Source organism: Parasteatoda tepidariorum, chromosome 1 (genome assembly GCF_043381705.1).
Source record: "Parasteatoda tepidariorum isolate YZ-2023 chromosome 1, CAS_Ptep_4.0, whole genome shotgun sequence".
Taxonomy (NCBI): domain Eukaryota; kingdom Metazoa; phylum Arthropoda; class Arachnida; order Araneae; family Theridiidae; genus Parasteatoda; species Parasteatoda tepidariorum.
In genome coordinates this window covers 72,646,178-72,668,698 of record NC_092204.1, presented here as the reverse complement: position 1 = coordinate 72,668,698, position 22,521 = coordinate 72,646,178, and the positions used below count along the sequence as shown (strand labels likewise).

The window sequence follows — 22,521 nt, the reverse complement described above, 5'->3', positions numbered from 1 at the left end:
ATGTTCTAGGCCTCATTCTTTGTGGATCGAGGGGATGACCTCAAATATGCTAATTAATTAGTACAGAGAATATTTTAAATTGCGAAATCGGATACAATAGCGTACTTTCTTTGATGAGGAAATCTCTAAATACGATTTTTTTTTCAAATTCGATTTCTCAGGAACTAGTTGACAGATTTCGCTCAAATTTTGTATTTTGCAATGTAAGACTCTTAGTAAATAAAATAATGAAAAATAATAAATATTTACCTACAGATATTTTTCATATGGAATTATCTTTGGATGAATGAATTTTATAATTGTGTACAAAAATGTTTCAATCAGCTTAAAAAGTTCACGAAATATGGTGAAATACGCGAAAAATAAAATTTATATTAAGAAGTTTAAACTTTGGACCGCTCTCCTGATCAAACAATTGGAATCATTTTTCCATTATTGGGGCTACCCCCTATATTTTGGGGATCTGAAATACGAATCAGTAGAAAAAAAGGTATGTTTATTCAGAGAAAGTACTGTGTCTGATTTCATAACTCAAAATATCGACATCGCTTATTAATCAGCATATTTGAGCTCACCCTCTTGGACCATTAAGATTGAGTTCTAAAACGTGAAGATCCGATTATTAGATCAAAAGTTAGTCAAGGTGTTCGCTCTTCGTTTACAAACTGTACGTTTTCTAATTTTATTTCGAAAAGAAATCAGCATATGCTATAAATGTTCAGAAATGATTAAAGCAAAATTGTTCATTATTATAATTAATTATTACAATTACTATAATTAATGCATAAATTGAATAATTATAATAATTGCAACTTTTGTATTTATGCATGGGAAAAGGGGAAAATGTATGTTTGTTTGAATAATTTTGCGCCAGACAATGCATTGCTAATACAAATAAGATTCATTTGAATTCAACCGTCACGATTCCAAACAAATTTTCAAAGAATTGCTATTATATTTCAATATTTAATTTCCTTAATTTTAGAAAATATAAAATTTTTTTAATATTCATCAGAAATATTATAATTGATTTTTTAAATCAATTGGTAGAAATATTTTAGCGAAAAATAGAAACGAAAATACTTATGTTAATAATAATAATTTTCAAACTATTCTCAAACATTTTTCACCAAATGTTAGTAATATTTTAATTTTATAAACGACATTAGGTAGATAGAAAAGATGTACATATATTTATATATTATAATTCAATTTTTTATAATTATTTTTATCAAAAAAATTTTAATTTTTATGTTAATATTTTTTATTATATTAATTATTTTCTAATAAAAATTATAATCAATTAATTAAATTGAAAATAGCCTAGACCCGAATTACTTTTTTCTACTGTCGAGAAGTTACGGGAAAAGGAATAAGTAAGTTTTACGCAGCTTCTGTTAAGAGAAATGTTAGATTTTAAATAATAGAAGGGTCGTTAGCACAAAAAAGATTTTTTGTTTTAGGGAATTTATTTCATGTAGAAGAAAAGTATAAGTTAGTGTTTTTGTGCTTATTGGTTATTTGTTTTTGTCTATTTGTAATTGTTTAAGAATTTGTTTGAAAAAGATATTGTATAAAAATAAAAGATTTTAAAAATATATAGTTCAAGGTCTTGGAACACTTCACAATAAGGCAAGGTTTTTAACTCTGCTTGTTTTTAACTATATAATCTACAGTACATTGAGAAAAAATATTGTTAAAATTACCAAAATATGGTAAAATTTGTAGTGTTTCTGGCTGTATGGGAACACCAAAAAGCTCTGTAATACTACCGAAGCGCTTTTTTAATGGTTTTAGTAAAAGTAGCTACAAAATGTAGTATTATAATATGTAATAAAATTAGATAAATGTGGTGAAATTTGGTAGTTTTATAATGATACCTTAGAGCAAGAAATAAAAACCATTTAATCGATTGCATTTATTTTTTAGCTTTGCATCTTTTACTAAATACGTGATAATAAGAACTATATTTTTTAAAACCCGAATTTCTGATAAACCGTTACTATATAAACGGAAAAATTACCAAATGAATGATTCAAATACTGTATATTTTAGTTTTATTGAACAGAATGATTTTTTGCCAAAAATTTCAGTACGGTAGTTATACCAGAATTTTTTTTTTCTACGCGTAGAAATGTAAAAATTAAAGTAAGTGCGAAAATATCAACAGTAAATGAATCATAAAATGACATAAGAATAGTATTTTCTACGTTAGTTAACTTAGTTAATTAACAGAACATTAAGTAAAACTAATGTTTCAGGGCAATTGGTTAATCATTCAGCTCTTTTTTCTTTACTGAACTGTGAGAAATAAAGATTATAATCTAAGAAAATTGTTATATATTAATTTCAAATTAAAGTTTCTTCAGATTATGAATCCAAAATAAATGATTTGATTTCAATTTTCTAATAAGTAAAACAATTTTCCATTTAAAAATCGTAATAAAGTGTTACATTATTTCAATGAATGCAATGTGAACGTTATAGGATCGTCTCCTGTTGAGTGTTCTTCCCAAACATATTTCAGTACAGGTAAAAGAATGTATACGAGATGTCATACGTCGGATTCATCTCACACCCATGCCTCAAAGACCTTTCACAGAACTCTTTGTGGAAAAACACAGAAATGTAAGGTGAGCGGTTTTTTTTTTCTCCAATTAATTCTTAATCTCAACATCTATATATATATATTTCTCTTACACGGCACCAAAAAAAAGCCTCATTACAACTCCCCGAATGGTAACATTAGAAAATCGACCAATGATTGCTGCTAAAAATGTCACATGGCAAATGTCACATGAGGTGGCTCAACATATAGCGCTTTTAAAAACGGAAACAATAACCAGAGTGAGCATTATCAGGTTGATCAAATCAGATTCATGCCCTAAAAACATGATAATATTTAATTTAAACTCAATTAGGAATTAATTAGGCTGGCCTTCTCCATGACTATAAATAAGTCACAAGATCAGACTTTTGAGAAAATCAGCTTAGTATTTCTCGGGTAATGCTAACAGCCATGCATTTTAATTTATTGTATGTAAAACATCCTTATTTTGTTCTAAAATGTTATGTACTTTATCACAAATGTTAATTAATATAGAAATTGATTTCAATAATGCTGATCACCAAAAAATATTTCATTTGGCGATAAAACAAATTTTTGTGTTCTTGAAAATGAAAGACTTTTTGAGGGTTATTATCTCACCAGGAAAAGTTAGGGTTTAAAGTTTATATTTTTAAATAATAAAATTTTTTTCTAAAACTTTCAGAATTTCTAGCATTAACTAATTTATTATACACATTTAGTTGAATTTAGGTGAGTAACTGCAATATTTGATAATTTATTTTGCTAATATGTTTCTCATTTAGCTAATGTTTTGATTTTTTCACCATGTACAATCTAAATAGCTAATATACTTTTTTAAAAGCCAATAAGAACATTGATAGAATTCTTCTACATAAGTACAATACTATGTCTTTGATGATAAAATACTATGTCTTTGATGATAATATACTATGTCTTTGTGCTAGAACATTGTGTTCATTGGCGAGCGAGCGCAGTGAGCCATGGTTCACGGCGTGAACCACATAGGATTGCGTAGCAATTCTCGGGGGTTGGCGAGCGTTAGCGAGCACGGGGCAGAGCCTCCTAGTTTATATTATTTCATCCCCATTATTATTACATTATTCCCCTACCCATTATGGCCCATGATTCTTTTCAAACTACCCTTGAAAACACTCAGGGACTACCTGGCCCTATAGGCATTTAGAATTTAACTTTCCCCATCTTTTGTGAGCCATCCAATGGCACTCCAGATGCCTCTTCTGTTTCAATTTTCTAAATTTTTATTTAACTGCTTTGTAATTATTTCATTATTATTAATAATAATAAAAATGGTTCGGGGGCTTCCCAAATTGAGGACAGCTCAGTGGGACACGGGATAGTGGGTGTTTCCCTGCTGTCTGCCCAGTGTTGGCCGCGCGCCTGCAATCAGTTGGGTGATGCCACCCTGTGAGTTTGGATTTGGAGCTGGACTGCTCACAGTTCTTCGCCTGTCGGCGTGGCTGTAGTGCTCTATGCCTGGCTTGGCTCTAGGCCTTGTACCTAAGATTCCGTATTACTTGGCTCTCATTCTGAGCTCGGCTGCTTCGTGGAGCGAATCGTCTTATTTTTTTGTCTTATGGACTCTGCGGGATAAGGTCACCACAATTTAATTCCTTTTAAACGATAAGTAGAAGATGATAGGCTGGGAGACAACAACGGAGAGATGACCCAAACGTGCCTAAATTATTTATTTGCGTACTCACATTTTAGACTCAGATCAATTAAGTCTCAACTACTGGGTTTGAATATTAAGAAACTAAGTGGCTTCAGTAGCAAACAATCTTTCGTCTAGGCTTAAAAAAGTTAAATAAAGCTGCTTGGCAAGCTAAGTCCATTTTAATTACCAATTAAACGTCTCAAATAAATGATAAGATTGATGTTAACTTTTTAATGTTAATACTCACTTTCACTTAGTCCTTATTTTTAATTATTTTTTCAAAGTTTATTTTTTACTTTGAAGTGTTTTTTTCCCCCACTAATTTTCAATATCCACTGGAAAACGCCTGCACATATTATTAAATAATTTTGAATTATTTGAAACTTTAATTTTGGCTTATAAATTTTATTATTATACGTAAGGTTAAAAAGAATTTTAAAAAAAATCAAAATTAAAAAATTTGTTCTTATGGAAAATAATAATTTTTTTTTCAGCAATTTAAGTAAATCTGCATGTTTGTATTTTGCAATTTCTGTATTTTGACGTAAAATGTATTTTTTTTCCAACTTTAACATTAGTTAAGAAGATCTAAGGGAAATAATATAAAAATAACTTTCCATCTTAATAAAAGAAATAATTTATACTATTATAAATTATACTTTTAAAATAAACTTTTTTCTTCATCCGAATTTCGATTAAAACTTTCCTTAAATTTTGAAATATAAATAGAAAAAATATAAATATTAAAAAAACTCGTTGATTTTTTTTAATATTAATATTTTTGTTTTGTTTATCTTTTCAGCATTTTGTTTGCAGACATTGTTAATTCGGTTGCTTTGACAGCATCACTCAATGTGAGTGAATTGGTTGAAACTTTGAATGAATTATTCGGCAGATTTGATGAATGTGCAGAGGTAAAACTAAATACTTTCTTAGTTATTTTTTATTTTTCTTAGTTAATAATTTTAAAAAAAACGTGTTACAAAATTGAAAGAAAAGATTAATCCTTTAATGCAGCAAGATGCATAAAAAATGAATATTTATGTGAATATATCTTTATTTCTTATATCAGAATTATGTATTTATTTTTTTAATCAAAGTCAATAATGCATGCTTTATTTAATTTATTTATTAATTAAATCATTTATTACTTTATTTATTTACTTAACTGTTATTAGTATTATTAAAATTTCAATTTTTTGAGTTAATTAAAAGAATCGAGTTTCATTTTTTGAAGTTCTGAATTAACAACTTTAAGAACTATAAGGCAAAATGAGCGTTCGTCAAAGCCCACGAAACAATTGAACGCAACTGAGAGCGATTAAAAAATTGTCTGCCAGTCGTCAACCGATCACCAAAAATGCACACCGTGTGCATTTTATTATTATTTTTTTAATAAATATAGAATTTTGAATGTTTTATAATATTCTGAAAATTACTTTCCTGCTTTATAAAATTTTTTCTTCAATTTAGAAATGAGAGTTAGCTATGTTTTGAGAAACGCTTCAAAAAAAAATGCTTTGCATTATTAATATCAACAATTTCTTTTAAACGTTTTAAATTTTAGAAGAAAATTATATACATGTAAGAAGCCGCCACCGCTAAAAGTGCTATAACAAGTCACTAGCTAGTAGCTAAAGTTCCTAATTTTGCCTTATATTTAGAGCTATAAAGCATATTTTATTGAACTTGAGTTTTGCCTGAAAGACTGCTTTCTTCAGCAGTTTCCCGAAAATACTCATGACTACTTAACTTTATTTTTACTTATTTACTTTGAAAGAACTATTTAACATCATCGAATATAAGTCGTGCATCTTGGATGTGATTAAAATTGGCCTAAATGACGTTCTACATATTGAATATAAACTCTGTATCTCGGATATGATTAAAATTGATCTAGATTTCTTTTAACATCATTTAATATAAGTTATATGCATTTCGGATATGAAGATGTGATTAAATTTTGCCTAGATGACTTTTAACATCATTGAATACACTATCTACCAATAAGTATCTGAACACGTGTGACTAAAAAGAAAAACAAACTTCATTCAAAATCAATAGTTGTAATTGCCTCCACGAGAGGCAATTACAGTCGAGGCCGGATTGACCATTAAGCAAACTAAGCACGTGCGTAGGGCACCAGAGGATAGGGGGGCACCACAAAGCCTAACTAAATGTTCGCAATTTTTCGAAACATTGCTTATAAATTTATTATTTAGCGCTTCCATTTTAAGAGTAGGGCTTCAATCATTTTCCTAGTTTACAAGCATTTCTAAGTGCGAATTTTTTCATAACAAAAGAAAAAAAAGAACGAAAGATGTTACGTATAAAAAATTCTTGTTTTTATAATGAAATTAGGTAGTAAATTCCTATGCGATAAAATCTCTATCTACTTATCGATTACAATGATTTTATAGCATACTGCTGCGATTTATGTTTACAGAATATTTTCCTCAAATTGTACCAAAGTCAATACTTCAGCAATTTGATTTTTTTAAGTAGAAAAATTTTATTTCAAAAAAATTCATTAATGAAAAATTTTATTTCAAAAATATTGATTTGATGATGTAAAAAAAACTGTGTTATGCCTTTTTTAGCAGTTTTTGTACTTTTTTATGTTCTTATTTGCTGCACATTTTTACAAAAATATTTGCTTATACTATATCTTTAATTAATATTCTCATTGTAACTGGAAAAAGTAATCTGTGAATTACATAAAGGTTGTGTAGGCACCCATTGATTTCAAAATTTTACGTTAAATAAATTTTTTCATTCACTAAAGGAAGTAAAAGGAGCTGTGTTTAAGAATCATTTTTCGATTTTTTTTTTTTTTTTTTTGTGAAGTAAAATTTGCACAAATATGACCACGCTAATATGATTTTTTTTTCTATATATATCGAATATTGAAATTGGATTTTAAGATTTAAAATACATACTATGTAATATGAATGCAAGCTAGTTTTTTAATGGAGAAAAGAATTACAGGTCCCATAGTCCTTAGAGTCTTGTAAAAATACAAATGCTATAAAAGTTGAAAACAAAAGATGTGTAAATTCACAATATGAACCGGATGTTCGTCGACCGTGAAAAATACGTTAAAAAGAGTACCCATTAATATTAATTTAATTTTAAAATCAAATGTAAGAAATAAAATCAAATTTTCAATCATTGAATTAAGTATATTTTTTACATCTGATAACGAACTTTGTTAAAATTAATTAGGAAACAAGAAAAGCACTGAAAATTTCAAATTAAAAATTAATAGTAAATTTAAGAAAGATATTTTTACTAAATGAATTTAAGAATATGTTTAATAACTAATCCTTAATGACTTAATGATAATGATTAAAGTTTGAGCCAATGAAAATTATTATCTAGATTATATATATATAAACATTTTTAAATACTTTTAGGATCAGATACTTGATAAGTATATTATGGATATTTTGCCTATAATTTCCGAAATTTCATCAATTTTTATTAAAATGATAATTTGAACATGTAAAAATTTTAAAAATAATAATTTTATTTCTGTTACTAAAAATAAATTTGATAGTTGTGCTTAATTTACTTGTAGCTCGTGTATACATGAGATTGAAATAAATAAATAATTAAATAAGTTATTTCCATCATCCATTAATCTTCTTTTTCTTTAAATAAAAATTGATCATTCTTCATAAACGAATGGAAAAATATTGGTGATGGTGTTATTTTATTATAAGCTCAACACAAGACTACCCGAGAATGTTGTTCAATTTGACCTGATTTTGCTTTTGCTGTGTAACAAACAATCCCGCCGAAAAACAACAAAAGCTGTATATTGCCTGGAAAGGCTCTGGAAAAGGACCGCCGTGATTGTCACCAACATATGGGTTGAATTTTTTATTTTTATTTCGAACAATTTTTATTTCGAACATTTTACTCGAATGAGCTGCACAATCGGTCTTGCCGATGAGCAGACCTAGTGCGCTCTCCAGAGGTGGTATCCACTCTTTCAGGACCACCACAATGGGTGAGATACCGTTGGTCATGTTAATTTGGACGTCTAGTTTCTGCCACACTAGATGGCAGCAGAGAGACTCTATTTGGATGCTAAAGTATATAAAGTATATGGGTTGAAATAGAAAGCTAAATTTTCTTCAAGTGCAACCAATTGATTTACTACAGAGAACATTCCTCCATCTCAGATATCTTTAAGCATCCTATAGGTGACTCATTCCCCCTTCCTTTTTCTTTTTTTTTTCTTTTTCTTGGAGAAGCGGTCCTAATCTCAGAAAGTTCAAGTTGGCCTAAATAACTTTTTGCATCATTAAATATAAGTTCTGTAACTCAAAATACGATTAAAACTCACCTAAATAACTTTTAGCATCATTAAATATTATAAGTTCTGTATCTCGGATATGATTAAAATAGGCCTAGATAATTTTCACATCATATGACAAAAATATTTCTTGTAATAGCAAATTAATCACATTTTTGTTCTCTTCCTCAGAGAAATCACTGTCTTAGAATAAAGCTTCTAGGTGATTGCTATTACTGCATAAGTGGAATACCCGACAGTGATCCACTACACGCCGATCACTGTGTCCAGATGGGTCTCGACATGATCAACATCATAAGGTTCGTACCTAACCTGATGACATTTTTTGTGACACTAGGTTAAGAAAACAAAACCAACAGGAATTCCATGTTCAGTGACAATTTAGAGAGGCAGTATGAGCAGATATTCACAACATAGATCCAATTCATAGTTTAAAAAATTCAAATAATATGTACTACAATTAAAAAAAAACTCTTTTTATTTTTGTATTTCTAACGTTCGTGCCCGATTCGTTTGCATCGGGAAAAAGATATTGTTAAGTGTCTGGTTAGATAGTAGAATGCTGAATAATGTGATCAACAAATAATTGTGAATAAGTTCTGCAAGCGATTCACTTAACTTTCATATTATTTTCAAACCAAATATCTAAACCATAGCCCATTGCGAAGCTCTAGTGTGACGTAAATGAACAACAACAGCAGCAATAAATATTCAAACCAAAATTTCAAACCAATTTGGTCAATCCAAAAAAAATATCATTTTTCATTAAGACAACGCAACAGACACCGAAGAGAAATCCTCTGTCATCTTCTGATCCCGCAATGGACTGATTGTTAAGACACGGTTCCCTGCAGATCACAGAAGTTAAGCATCAATGGCTGCGGTCAGTGTGCGGGTGGGTGACCACTTGGATCAGTATGCGTAGGGACCGAGGGTGTGCGGTATTAGTCCTCGTTAAACTGTTCTACGGTAAAATTTTCGACTTCGCTTGCAGGTCGTCGGGCTACCGAAGCGGGGGTGCCATCCCCTCTGCAGAGGATCAAAATTGTGATGGCATGCCGGTGGATCATCCTCAGGGATGTTTCCCAGACCGTCGCCAATAGCCCATTGTGCAGCTCTAGTGCGACGTAAATGAACAAAATCGAATCAAATCTTTTAAAAAATTATTTCGTTAAAATGTATTGTTGTTGTTGTAGTTAATTTACGTCGCACTAGAGCTGTACGAAGGACGACGGTCTGGACACCGGGGAAAAAAAATTTTTTTGCATGTATACAAATACTTGATCTTGCATAATTCGGGTATGGAAATTTCAAATCTGAAATTAGTTTAGCTCCTAAAGCTACATATTATTTTTAAATAAGATTTTTAATCTATTTTATGTCAAAATGTACGAGTTTGAAAGCATTACATATAGCCGGGGGTCTCGTAACTGTTGCGGTGAATTTCTAGGGGAGTTAGAGTACATCACTAGGATTAAAATTGCACAGGAATCCATACCCGGAAATGACGTCGTACACGGCTAGGGGCGCTTCCCTATAATGGCCTGTTCAGAAGAACGTGCGGAAGCAGTTCATAATAGGGAAGCGATATTTGTGGGCATGGGTTCCCCTGCAATTGTAATCCTGATAATGAGTCCTAACTCTCCTACAAGTTTGTCGCAACAGTTACGAGATCCCCAGCTATATATAATGCTTTTAAACTAGTACATTTTGACAAAAAATAGACTAAAAATTTTATTTATTAAAAATCTGTTGCTTTGAGCGAGAAGCCGTTTGCAGATTTGAAATCAACGGAAAATATCTAAATCCGCTAAAAAATTTCGTGCAGCAAATAAAAAATTGATCTCTAGTGTAATCAATTTATAAATGCAAGAAAAAATTTTAAAGTAAAAAATTTATCAAAACTAATTTTTCTTGACTTGTGACGACCGGCCTGTGTGGGGGTTAGGGAACTGCATGACCTTGCATCAGAAAGGTTCTGGGTTCGAATCCCGGGCAAGGTATGGATGCTCTTTCCATCTCTATGTACTATCTGTCCTTACTGTGGGAGCAACGTTGGCCCACCTAATATGGTGCCCCTGAAAGAGAGGCCAACGAAACTGTCCTGTAAATGCCTGAATTGACGAATGTTAACACAGGTGGGGATTGGAAAAAAAATTTTCTTGATAAATATAAAGCGCATTTATATTTGACTATAAATAGTTCACTTCCCTTTTCAGAAATTTTCGAGAAGAGACGAAAGTAAACGTGGACATGAGAATCGGGGTGCACAGTGGCAATGTTCTGAGTGGCTTATTAGGGCTTCGAAAATGGCAGTTTGATATATGGTCTAGGGATGTTACCATAGCCAGTAAAATGGAACAATCAGGAAGGCCAGGGTAAGAAATTTATTTATTTATTTTTCAGAAAAAAAAGTGATTGTAGAAATCATTTGCATTACATGGAGAGGAAAATCATAAAGACCTCCCACTGTTAGCCCAACGGCAAGGGAATTCCAACTCAAGAGTCGTATATCCTCTGTGGTAGTTTTAATGCTCTTTTTAATTGGAAAATAAAATACTGTCAGCTTTTCTTTTGCAAACTGTAAAGCCCTTTTTTAAAAATATTAAAAATATTTATTTCATGCTTATTTTAAGGGACATATTAGTATTAATAGTTTTTTTTAACCATTTTTTTAAGTAGAAAAATATTTTTATTTGAATACACAATAATGCTCTTAATTTAAAAAATTTCACTTTTGACGTAAACTCATATTTAAAAATTAACATTTAAATGTAAAAAGTAAATTTTTGAAACAAACTTTCTTTATAAAAAGGTCTACTTTATAAGCATTTACACTCTTGAATTTCAAATAATTAAATAATTTTTGAAGTTATTAATGATTATATATTAATGATTTCTTAAAAATTTTCTTAAATAATTAATGATGTTTCTCTTTATTAATACTTTTTATGTAGAAATATGATATTTAGTTACTTCATAACTATTTTTTGATGAACACAAAATTTTACTTTTCAACAAAGTATGTACTTAGTAAAAGAATGTTTCATTATTAAAACGTTGAAATCCCATAAGTCCGGTAACAGTCCCCATAAGTTACATAAAAGTAGTTTTGTAGTAGAAAGTATTTTTAGCAGTTTTAATTTCATTTTTCCATATAAATTGCTTTATTGCTTATTCTTGCGTTGATTATTTTTTCCTTGGAAAAATCTACAAATTTTATTAAAAATAATTTTAAAAAAAGACCAGAAATTTTTTTACCGTTTTTGAAAATAACTATAAACCATTAATTTCCATTATTTCCAAAAGATTCCATAGTTAAAAATTAAAAATATTAGAGGGCTTGAGTTTCACAAGACTTACTGATGTAATCTTTCTAAAAACTACACGAGAAATTTTTTTTTGCAAAATTACCATATTGTATAGCAATAATATTTCTGGTTAATATATATGTGTAATTCTGGTTAATAAAGCCAAACGATATTTAAATTATTCATTTGATAATTTTTGCGTTTATATGGTAACGGTATATCGAAACTCTCGTTTTCCAAAATCATAGTTCTTACTACCACACATTTAGTAAAAGATACAAAACTGAAAAGTTAATTTACCGAATAACTGATTTTTATACCATGATCTAAGGCATCGTAATAAAATCACTAAGTTTTATGACTAAATTTTACCACTTATTATAATATTATATTTCATTGTTAATTTCATCAAAGTTATTACCGCTTCGGTTAAAACTTTCCGAGCTTTTTTGTGTTCCCGTAGAACCAGAAACACGGTAAATTTTACCATATTTTTATAGTTCTGACTATACGTTTTTTCTCCTTCTTTATAACATTTTTGGTATTCATTGCGAATTATTTCATTTCATACCTATGCTGTTGTTATTCTCCTCCTCATTTGAAATATTTTTACTTCAACAGATGTGTTCACATTACCAAGGCCACCAAAGACTTACTTCAAACTGAATACATGATTGAGCCAGGAAATGGAAACATCAAGGATGATTACTTAAATAAACTTAATATGGAAACTTTTTTCATTGCTCCGAAAAAAACAGTTAGTAACTTTTTTTATACATTTGAAATTTTACGACGGAATAAAGTAATTAGGTTATTATTTCCCATGATTTCAAGAAACAGAAGTTGCTTAGTCATTGCATCGCTAAAGTGTGCGTACTTATAAAGTGATCGAAAAGAAATATCTGGATTTGTAGTCTTGTTTTTAAAATTCCCGAATAAAATTGTGCAGAATATCACGCATTTATACCAGGTTTTAAGATACAAGTTTCTAGGATAAAAAATATTATTAAAAGTGGCTCGGAGCTTTTGAAGTAAAAAAAAAATCGCAATCGATGCCATTTTTTGCATCTATACTAATAACATAATAAGTATATAAAGACTCTTACTTGAAAACTATAAAATGAGGCAGTAAATAATAAAATAATCGATTTTCTTTTATTCATTCATTTCACGTAAATTTACAATTCTTATATCGTTTACTTGTAATATTTGGAAAAAATTGTGTTCCTTTAAATAAACTGTAAGAAATTGGATTCTCTAAATTCCTGACATTTTCTGATAAAATTATTTCATAGGAAATCTCCCTTAAGGGCAATTCCATATGTGACGGAATGACATTTTGACTTGCATGATGACAATTAATTGAAGTTTCTATGCATCTAATTTCAAATAAACATGATTTTTTCTCATGCATATCATTATTATTGGTATAATGTGATTCATAAACTAAAAAAAAAGAATTTTGTATTTTTTTTATTTTTAATTTTATGAACTTTTTACTTGTGTGACGGAATGACATTTTGGCAACCAAGCTTTCGGCATGCCGCTTAGAACTGGTAGTTTCTGTGAATTTTGCAACTATTATTTTCCTGAACTATTTTTTACTTTTAGTATAATGTGTAAGCAATGTAAATTGTGAATTTGGAAAATTAACCTCAGGTTGGCTAGCAGTTATTAACATCTATTTGCTGTGACGGAATGACCGTGACGGAATGACAAAAAGTTTAGTGGAAGAAAGTCTTCATTTAAAAAATGTTTTATTAATATGTAAATGATAAACAGAATGTAACAGATAAACAGAATTAATATTTACGTAAGAATCAGTTAAAATTTCAACAATTTGAAAATTAGGTTGTCTCAGAAGAGGTTTTATATCTAACTTGCCAATGTCACATCTTATCTTCGTTCTCAGGAAATTTATGCATAAATCAATTTTTGTCCCATGTTCTTTAAATACTTTAACATCTAAATCGTCTTTGTTTATCAAAGTAATTTGCGCTGCATATAAATGTGCCTTCTTTTTTTTCGCAGTATGGGACAATGATTAAAGAGCCGACCGCATACTCCTCAATCATATTTTCCATTTCCTCTTCAAAACAGTGGCTTTTCAAATCATACACTTGGTTTTGGTTAAAATTAGAAAGCATTCCAATTTTGATGATTCGCTTCTCAACTACATGAGCATCTAGTGCAGGTCTCTTGTTCCTGGCAATGCTAATGTAGCAAGTGTCTAGCTGAAGTCATTCTCTTTTGCCCTCTCTTAAATAGAATAGCTGGACAAAAACAAAACTTCAACGATTTGTTGCTTCGACTTTATGAAATCATAAAATTCTTTTACATATTATGTGCCGTTTTACAGCAGCCAACATCTTGTTTGGCCTTTTAGAACAACATCACAATTACATGGTATTTATAGGTGCATGTGCTGTGAGGTATTAATGAAATACACTTAACAAAAATGAGAATAAGAACAAAAATGAGATAAGACACACTTTACATCAATATATGCTTCTTTATGAAAAGCCTCTTTTAAGGCCATAAGTATATATTGCATCTGCACTCTTCGTTACTCTGTCAGAGTTTGTATTATGACTGAATCCTTCATACTTGGGGGCTTGTAACTAACATCATCTTGACAGTAAAATTTTTTTAACCAAATTAAACAGCTCATCAACATTACTTTTCTCACTTAGTTTCTTTTGAGTTCGATGTTAAATACTTCTCACATAAAGACTGAATTAATTTTTTTACCTCTATTGGTGATTTTGGAAGTGAGTGTACAATTTTTTTTATGGTGAGTGTACAATTTTTTTTTTGGGTTTACCAAGACTCTGCAGGAATTTGTATAGGGAATTTAAATTATTTGTATGTGAAGAGATTGGTAGAATTTGATTTTTTCTTTGTTTACACAATCTCTGCACAACAGCGTTTGCACTTCTGAGTTTTTTAAGTCCAACTTTTGTCGCGGAAGCTTTCTTCTCTGCCTTTCTTTCTCTGTTTTTTTTCTTCATCATATCATGGGGATCTTGGTCTTTTTCAACATTTTATCTGTCTTTCAACAGCTGTTTTAGCCATTAGGTTAATTGAAAAAAAAATAATTCCCTAGTTTTTGACTAAGCTTCTCAAGGACTCGTTTTGTCATTCCATCGCCGAAGATGTGTCATTCCGTCACGCTAATTATTGGAAGTTAATAATCAAATGCATAGAATTTTACAATTTCTCATTGATTCTTATGCCACATCTGCTTTATATTCCAAAATATACACATTTTCATTCAAAAACGCAGTTGCTATTTAAAAAAATATACTAAAACATGTGACGGAATGACACAAAAAAAAGTTACTTTTATTTAATATATTAAACTTAAAATGACTTAAAGGCTATGTTTTAAATGTTTAAATTTTGTACTATATGCATATTTTTATCAAAATATTGCAAAAGAAAGATACATTTCTTTTATTTTATAAGTATTTTTCAAGAAAACAATTTGAGCACAAATGTGAAGAATTCACTTGTCAGCCATGTGATTACTTTAGAATGCTGCCAGATTCAAAAAACTTAAAATTATCAAAAATTAAACAGTAATATGTAGACTTTGGCTATTTTTGAACATATTTTTAAAATTAAAATATGCAATTCATAAAAAAAAAATTTCACTTAAAAGTTGACAATTTCGTGGAATTGCCCTAAAGTACATTTTGTCAAATTGCAGAAATTACTAATATCACTTTTTTTAGAATACGAATGTTCTCAAAAGAGTCAGGCTTGACGCTACATATCAATTACACACTTGAGTAGAAAATATAACATCACAGCGTCTGTACCATCCCGTCATACTATGCAAATTTCTTTAGAATCAGAATATCTAGAGATGACGCACTACATTTCGCGTTTCATGAAAAATCACGTGATTTCGAATATGTGTCAGAAATAAGGATATATAGCTCAAGGATAGCTGAACTGTCTAAAATGAGAGTTTTATTTCTGAAAAAGGTGTATGTGGACCATTGTACTTAATTTCCAAAACAATTAAAATTATATTTTACTGGCTCTGTTTTAAAATGGCGGGAACTGTCGAAATTTTTTCAATGCTATATAGGAGTAATTGCTAAAGTGTTTTTTTTTCCCCTCCTTTTTTTTTCTTCAAAAGACTACATATTTTCAATTTGATAAGAAAATATTTAATTTAAATAAAAAGTTTTGTTTATTCAATGAGAAAATTGTTGTACGTGAAAAGACAGTTGTTTAAACTGGTGTCCTAAAGTTATTCAAATTAAAGGTAATATCTAAACGTAGTTTAGTCCGACATACGGGTAACACTAAAGGTGGTAATACTACTGGTAATATTATGGGTATTACTAGATATACGGGTACTATTCTAGGTAATACGCATCTGCGATTGGCTGAGAGCCAAATTTTACAACACCGATATAAAACAAAAATTTCTCAAAAGAATTTACGTAGAAAAACATAGACAAGATATTTTATCTGAACGGAATCTTAACTAATCAAAGTATCCATTACACACAAAATTAGTGTTAAATATTTTAGGAAATAATAAGCTTTTAAAAACTTTAACTTTTACTAGTTTAATTGTTTTTATTTGCAAGGAAAAAAAGAATTCTTGTAAAAACTGAATTCAGGCTATGAAAACAAAACATACAATATTTAAGTCATTCATATAGCAATTTTTCCATTCATATGATAACGGTTTATCGGTAATTTTGGTTTTCAGAATTATAGTTCTTATTACCACATATTTCGTAAAAAATACAAAACTAAAAAGTATATTTAACCGAATAAATGGTTTTCATGCCAAGCTCTAGGTTCTCATGATCAAATTACCAAATTTTACCACATTTATCAAATTTCAACATATATTATTACTATATTTTGTTATTGAATTTACCAAATTCATAATCATATTTTCGTGTAAGAAGCCAAGGTATGAGCAAAGGTTGGTGAAGGCAATGTTTGCCGAGTGTATCAACCGATTCCTCTATCATTCTCGTTCACAACCTTAGTCCAGACAATTTTGAAGTTGTTTGTCGAAACATTTCTAGATGTAAAAACTCTAATCTGAATCAAGAACTAAGTCTGATAACTTATTTCCTTTTATCACAACACGTAAATTAATACTAAATTTAATGATACAAGAATTTGTTTTTAGATAAAATCGTCTCTGTACATTGTTAATCCTGACAGGAGCCCAAGTCATTCGAGGAGAGCTTCTTCATTTAGACATTCCAAAATTCAAAGGGTTTGTTGTTATTAATCATTATTTGTATTACTTCACATTCTTTTTTATCAATATTCATTTGATGTGGAAAAAAAACTTTTTTTTTCAGAAATTATCCTCAGCTACAGAAGTACTATCATCAAGGAGACGAACTGTTTTGGGTTTCAGGTATCTTAATTAAAAAAGACTTCTCTTTTTTTACGCGTAAGAGATTAAATAATGACAAATCCGTTGTGGATCAATTGCATTTTGTTCTAAATAATCAAACGTAAAATTATTAAAAAATCAATTTGAACAAAACTTTATTTATGAACATTAAATTCTAGCGATAATTTAAAAAAGCACATATTCATCAAAATTTTAGTTTTTACTCTTCGCACTCTTTTCGCAAATAGTGATAGATTTTCATAGTTTTTCTCTGCCTTACGTAGATTATACTCAATAATCTTCTAACTGACTCAGGTGTTCACTTTCACTTCCTTTTATAACCGGCTTTGAGCAACCGACCCTATTCTGAGTGAACGACTTTCAAAGTTCACATATCCAACTCAGAAGACAAGAGAACTCCTGGATCAAACACTGGGACAAATTAACCTTTATGGAGGATTTTTTTCATGGAACTAACTCGCAATTACTTTACATGGAGAGACGACATTAAAAACCTCCCAGAGTTAACCTAATAGCAAGGGGAGTTTAACCCATGATCCGTTTATCACTGTGGATATTTTACGTCAGCATTATGGTTGAAGTGAGCCTGGAGCAAAATTCGTATTAACCAGCCACCGTCGGGATCCGAACTTGGGTCACCCCATTGCTCTATCCCCGGAGCGACTGCTACTCTCAGGTGCTTACTTATCGTCTGAGTATGGTTCAAAATTTGAAAATTACAATTGCCTCAAATCCGTATACTTTGATAGGCTATCCATCGTGGTGATAACTGATGTTTGTTTTCATATAAATTTATTTTACTTATCTAAATAATAAAAATAAATTAGAATTCATAAGATATAGTTCTAATTCAAAATGAAGCAATATTTTATGTAAAAGTTTTCATAAGTAGAGAATGTATCGCACAAATGTTTAGCTCACTTGCATAGAAACAAATTATCATTCACTTTGGCTAAGAACTTTTACAAAATAATCTAGTATCTATAATAATGTAACATAAAACTGATTTGCATAAACACTTTAATATTAAAGTTCATTTAATATGTAGCCCATTGATTAAAGAATCGAAAACCTCACCACAGTGAAGACACACCGATATATGTACACGTGATATACGTGCTTGTAAAATCTGTGGAATCGAAAATCCTGTGGTCCGTTGCTGATCAGTACCATGTGTACAGGGACTTTCCTCTTCAGATTTATGCCTAAATTGAAAAGTAGCATCACGGTGCTGCCATCTATCCGTAGGGTTTTGGGTCAAAAAGTACTTTTATCGTACTATGCTCTCTTGTCAAACGAAAAGCGCACATTCCTGACTTAATTCGCAAAGCCTATGACGTGCTTGATTTATCCAAGTCTCATTAGAAGCAAAATTATCAAATAAGGAGTAAATTAACATTATATATATAATAAATGTTTTTTATTGTGTTAAACCAGAAAAAAAGCAGCAGCTTTTCATAACATTCTTAATTTTTAATTACGCTTGAAGCTTTGGTATCTACTTCATAATTAGCTTAATAAATCTTATCAAAGTATAAAAAGTATTCCATAATCCCTGTCTTTAATCAGTATTTTAAAAATTCTTTGAAAAAACTAAGTCAAAATAGTACATATACATATTTGGTTGCAAAAACATTTAAGCGAAAGAAAAGAAAACGCCTTTATTATCTAACCCCTTCATTATTGAAAAAGAGGAGTTTAAAAGCAATCAAAACAAGTTCAATTACCCCACGAAACAGTGAGGAGATGAGAGGCAATTGTCAGAAAGATCTTGAAGTTTTATTCAGTAATCAGTAATCAAACAAGTTTTGATGCTTTTAAACCCCTCCTCCTTGATAGTGATTAATCAGATTTCTATTTGGCTTTTGTTTTTCTTGTGTTTAAGCATTCATTTGCAACTCCCAATATGCATACTTTTTGACGAGGATACTAAAAGTATTCCATTCAATTCTATTTTTAAAATTAAAAATAAATATTTTATTCATTTTCTTACAGTCTCCTACAATTTCGCCAGATGGTGAGCCAAGTAAATGAGTTTATGGAAAGTGCTATTGATGCTATGGCTCTAAGTAAGAAAGAGTACGTTTCTTAAAGACTTTTGGCTTGATGCATGAAAGACATATAAAGAATTACTTCTTGTTACAATTAATCATCAATTATTACTTCATTTATTTCATATCTCTATTTATTCAGGAAATATTTCACTTTCAGTAGTTAGTGGTACCGGCCAGTCAAAGGGTCGCATTTTCTTAATGCATTTTCATGGAAATTTAAACGATTTCAGTATTCTTATTTCGTCCAATTTTTGGAATTTTAAGATTAACACACAAAAATATTAAGTTAAAAAAAGATAAAATTACAGTATAGTAAAAAATGCGATTTATTATTTTGTGCTAGTAAAAAAGCTAGACTCGCAAATAAGTCTCTACGAGCTCTTTCGATTTCAATTTTAGACAGAACAGCAAGAGAAGTAATCGGATGACAGTAAAATTCTTCAATAAAAAGGTTAACTTTAAACACTTCTTTTTATAATTTTAACCAGCAGAATCTATGGATGATGTTTTCTACACTAGCGAAAGCTGCAAGCTCCATACCGCCTATACTTCCTGGTAACTGTATCCGGTGTATTTTAAAGCCATTTGGCTCGCAACGTGATCATTGTGTTTTGAGAATCTTGCAAACGTGGTATTTGATTATTTATTACTTGTGTTTACAATGTTAACAATGCTTGTGTTTGCAATGCTAAAGGTGCTAACACTAACGTAAGATGGTGCACAGCTTGCAACAAGAGCAAACAGTAATAAACAAATGGAAAGAGGCCAAATCAGGACTGCCAAAAAAGCGAGTTATTTAAAATCTAGCAGCCATGTCACCTTTTTTAACAATATATCTATAAATAACTAAAACAAATTTTCACTTCAAACTCACCAGAATTACTTAACAGCATTAATATCTTACGAAATGCAGCAGGTTTGAGCTCAGAAATTATATTATTTACTTCTTTTATTAAAAACAAAATTATCCGTTTGAAAATATCGCCTCACAGAATAAGCTGTAGAAAGCAGTTGCAAGCTTTCTAACCGGAACTAGAGCAGGTATTGAGCTCGAGATTGTTATTGTTTACGTTTATATTGAGAACACCATCCATTATACTCTTTTTAAATAGAATAGGTATCTCAAGGGTACGTGATTTCTCCACTTTCCACACTTTTCCTCTCTCCGTTTCCTCCAACTCCTCTTTTTCCCCACGCAAGCAAATTACAACTTCTGACTGAACCCCACTGCCGTCATAAAAAAGCAAGTTTTCGCCAAAACCATAATTATGACGAGAGGAAAAGTATAGAGAGTGGGAAAAAACGCCATCTTGAAACACCTAGTCTCTTTACAAATATTATAACACAGTGTTGGGTGAACCTATAGTTCTCAAAATAGTTTCATTGCTCCGCTAAGCATTGTAACGATTGAAACTTTTACTTCTATTATTTTAGAAAATAAATAGTGAGATAAAAAAAATTCAAAATAGCATGAGGGCGTAAAATTTTTCCTTCGTAAGTCGTTTGATCTTATTTACTGTTAATTTTGGAAATAAGAAGCAAAATCTTCAGATTTGTGTAAAAGGGACCCCAAAAAAGGAGCAGCTCAGGGCTGGGTCTTTAAATTTCTCGATCCGTCCCTGACTTATATAGGGGAACCTAGGACAAAACTAAAATGTTTCATTATTTTCTTCCTATATTATGTGCTGATAACAGAAATGAGAGTATTGTTTACTTCATTAACTGTCTTCTAATAGTTGTTCATTGATTTTCACAATTTTGTCAGCATTTTGTAGAAAGCAGAATTGTCAACATTTTCTAGAAAGCATAAATTTTGACATTGTTTTAAAAAATGTCATGTTATTTGGCAAAACCCAAAATTTTGAATGAAATCGGTCGAATAGTTCTTGGGAAGTCAAATGTTAAATAAACGACTTTTTAGAAATTCGATAACTCTGAAACTCAAAAATCATAAATGACGGATATGTACCTATGACTTTTGACTCCCCTTTTCACAATTACTAAGTTTAAAAAATAATAAGATTTAATTAATCACTATTTAACCAGTCAGTCTTAAAGTATGGAGTTTTTAAATACACAGCAATCAGCCTTTGAAGTATACAGAATATTGAGTTGATAAATGACACACGATTACTGAAATTAGTAGAAATGAAATGACGTACCGGTCCACCAGTTATCTAGCTATAAGCTATCTATCTAACTGAAGAGGACGGATAGCTTTAGCTATCTGTCCTAAACAATTTTTAGCAAGATTGTAAGTATGGTTTAAAATTTAAACACAGCTTAGAATTTCAGGCCCTTTGAAACTGAGGTATTTCCATTTTTCTCTCAGAAAAAGTTTTGAGAAAGATTAACTATCATAAAAATTAAAAAAATAATTGTAAGAATAATAATTGAAAAACCACTTTTTTACCGGTTTGTATACATTAAAAAGATAAAAGTTTTTTTTCTGTGTAGTATTACTACTAAAAAAACTTATTTCTATTCCAGCCAGTGGCTTAAGCCAGAAGGTATTCAGCCATTACTTCTAACCTTTAAAGACAAAACAGTAGAAGTACCATTCCTGTTGCAGAAAAATCCACTTTTCAAATATTCCATATTAGCAACGCTTTTTACTGCTTTTGTTCTAACAACTATCAGTTGTCTTGTAAAACCCAGGTAACCAAAAATAATTTCAAACTATATTTTGTATTGGACATCTTTAATAAATATTTAAGATTCAAATGTTGCTTATTAATTGTAACTAAAGCTTGTTTTAGATTCTTTTTCTTTTACATACGCTTTTGAAATTTAATTTACATCATTATTTCAAAAGTAAAGCATTTCGTAATCTTTCTAATTTGACGAATAATGAGAACGAAAGTTTCTTTTTACTTAATTTTCTTAATATTGTATGCATCTCATGACAACGATTTTCATTGCTGAATATAACAGTTAATTTACAGTAAGGAATACCATTATTCATTACAACGAAGTCGACTACATTGAAACTAAAATAACTATTTAGTCAAACTTTTATACTTCTTGTAACAAATGTTTCATATTAGCTATAACAATGTTCTCTATATGTTTGAAAATACTCAAAATTTGTTTTGCCCGGAAAGTTTTTTTAATTAACAACAAAAAAATTAATTTCTGAAAGTTATATATATATATATAT

The 22,521-nt window shown here is 30.0% G+C and overlaps 1 protein-coding gene across 3 annotated transcripts in view; it reads left to right on the top strand.

The window, feature by feature from the left end:
• LOC107447981 (adenylate cyclase type 2) overlaps positions 1 to 22,521 on the top strand; it is a 95,352-nt gene that overhangs the window by 51,768 nt on the left and 21,063 nt on the right. For all 3 annotated transcript variants that reach the window (XM_071182191.1, XM_021144315.3, XM_016063040.3), the window contains exons 6-14: positions 2,488 to 2,633; positions 5,068 to 5,179; positions 8,761 to 8,888; positions 10,809 to 10,967; positions 12,522 to 12,657; positions 17,071 to 17,160; positions 17,249 to 17,307; positions 19,303 to 19,386; positions 21,852 to 22,019. In XM_071182191.1, coding sequence (XP_071038292.1) covers positions 2,488 to 2,633; positions 5,068 to 5,179; positions 8,761 to 8,888; positions 10,809 to 10,967; positions 12,522 to 12,657; positions 17,071 to 17,160; positions 17,249 to 17,307; positions 19,303 to 19,386; positions 21,852 to 22,019 — 1,082 coding nt within the window. The remainder of the gene's footprint in view (positions 1 to 2,487; positions 2,634 to 5,067; positions 5,180 to 8,760; positions 8,889 to 10,808; positions 10,968 to 12,521; positions 12,658 to 17,070; positions 17,161 to 17,248; positions 17,308 to 19,302; positions 19,387 to 21,851; positions 22,020 to 22,521) is intronic.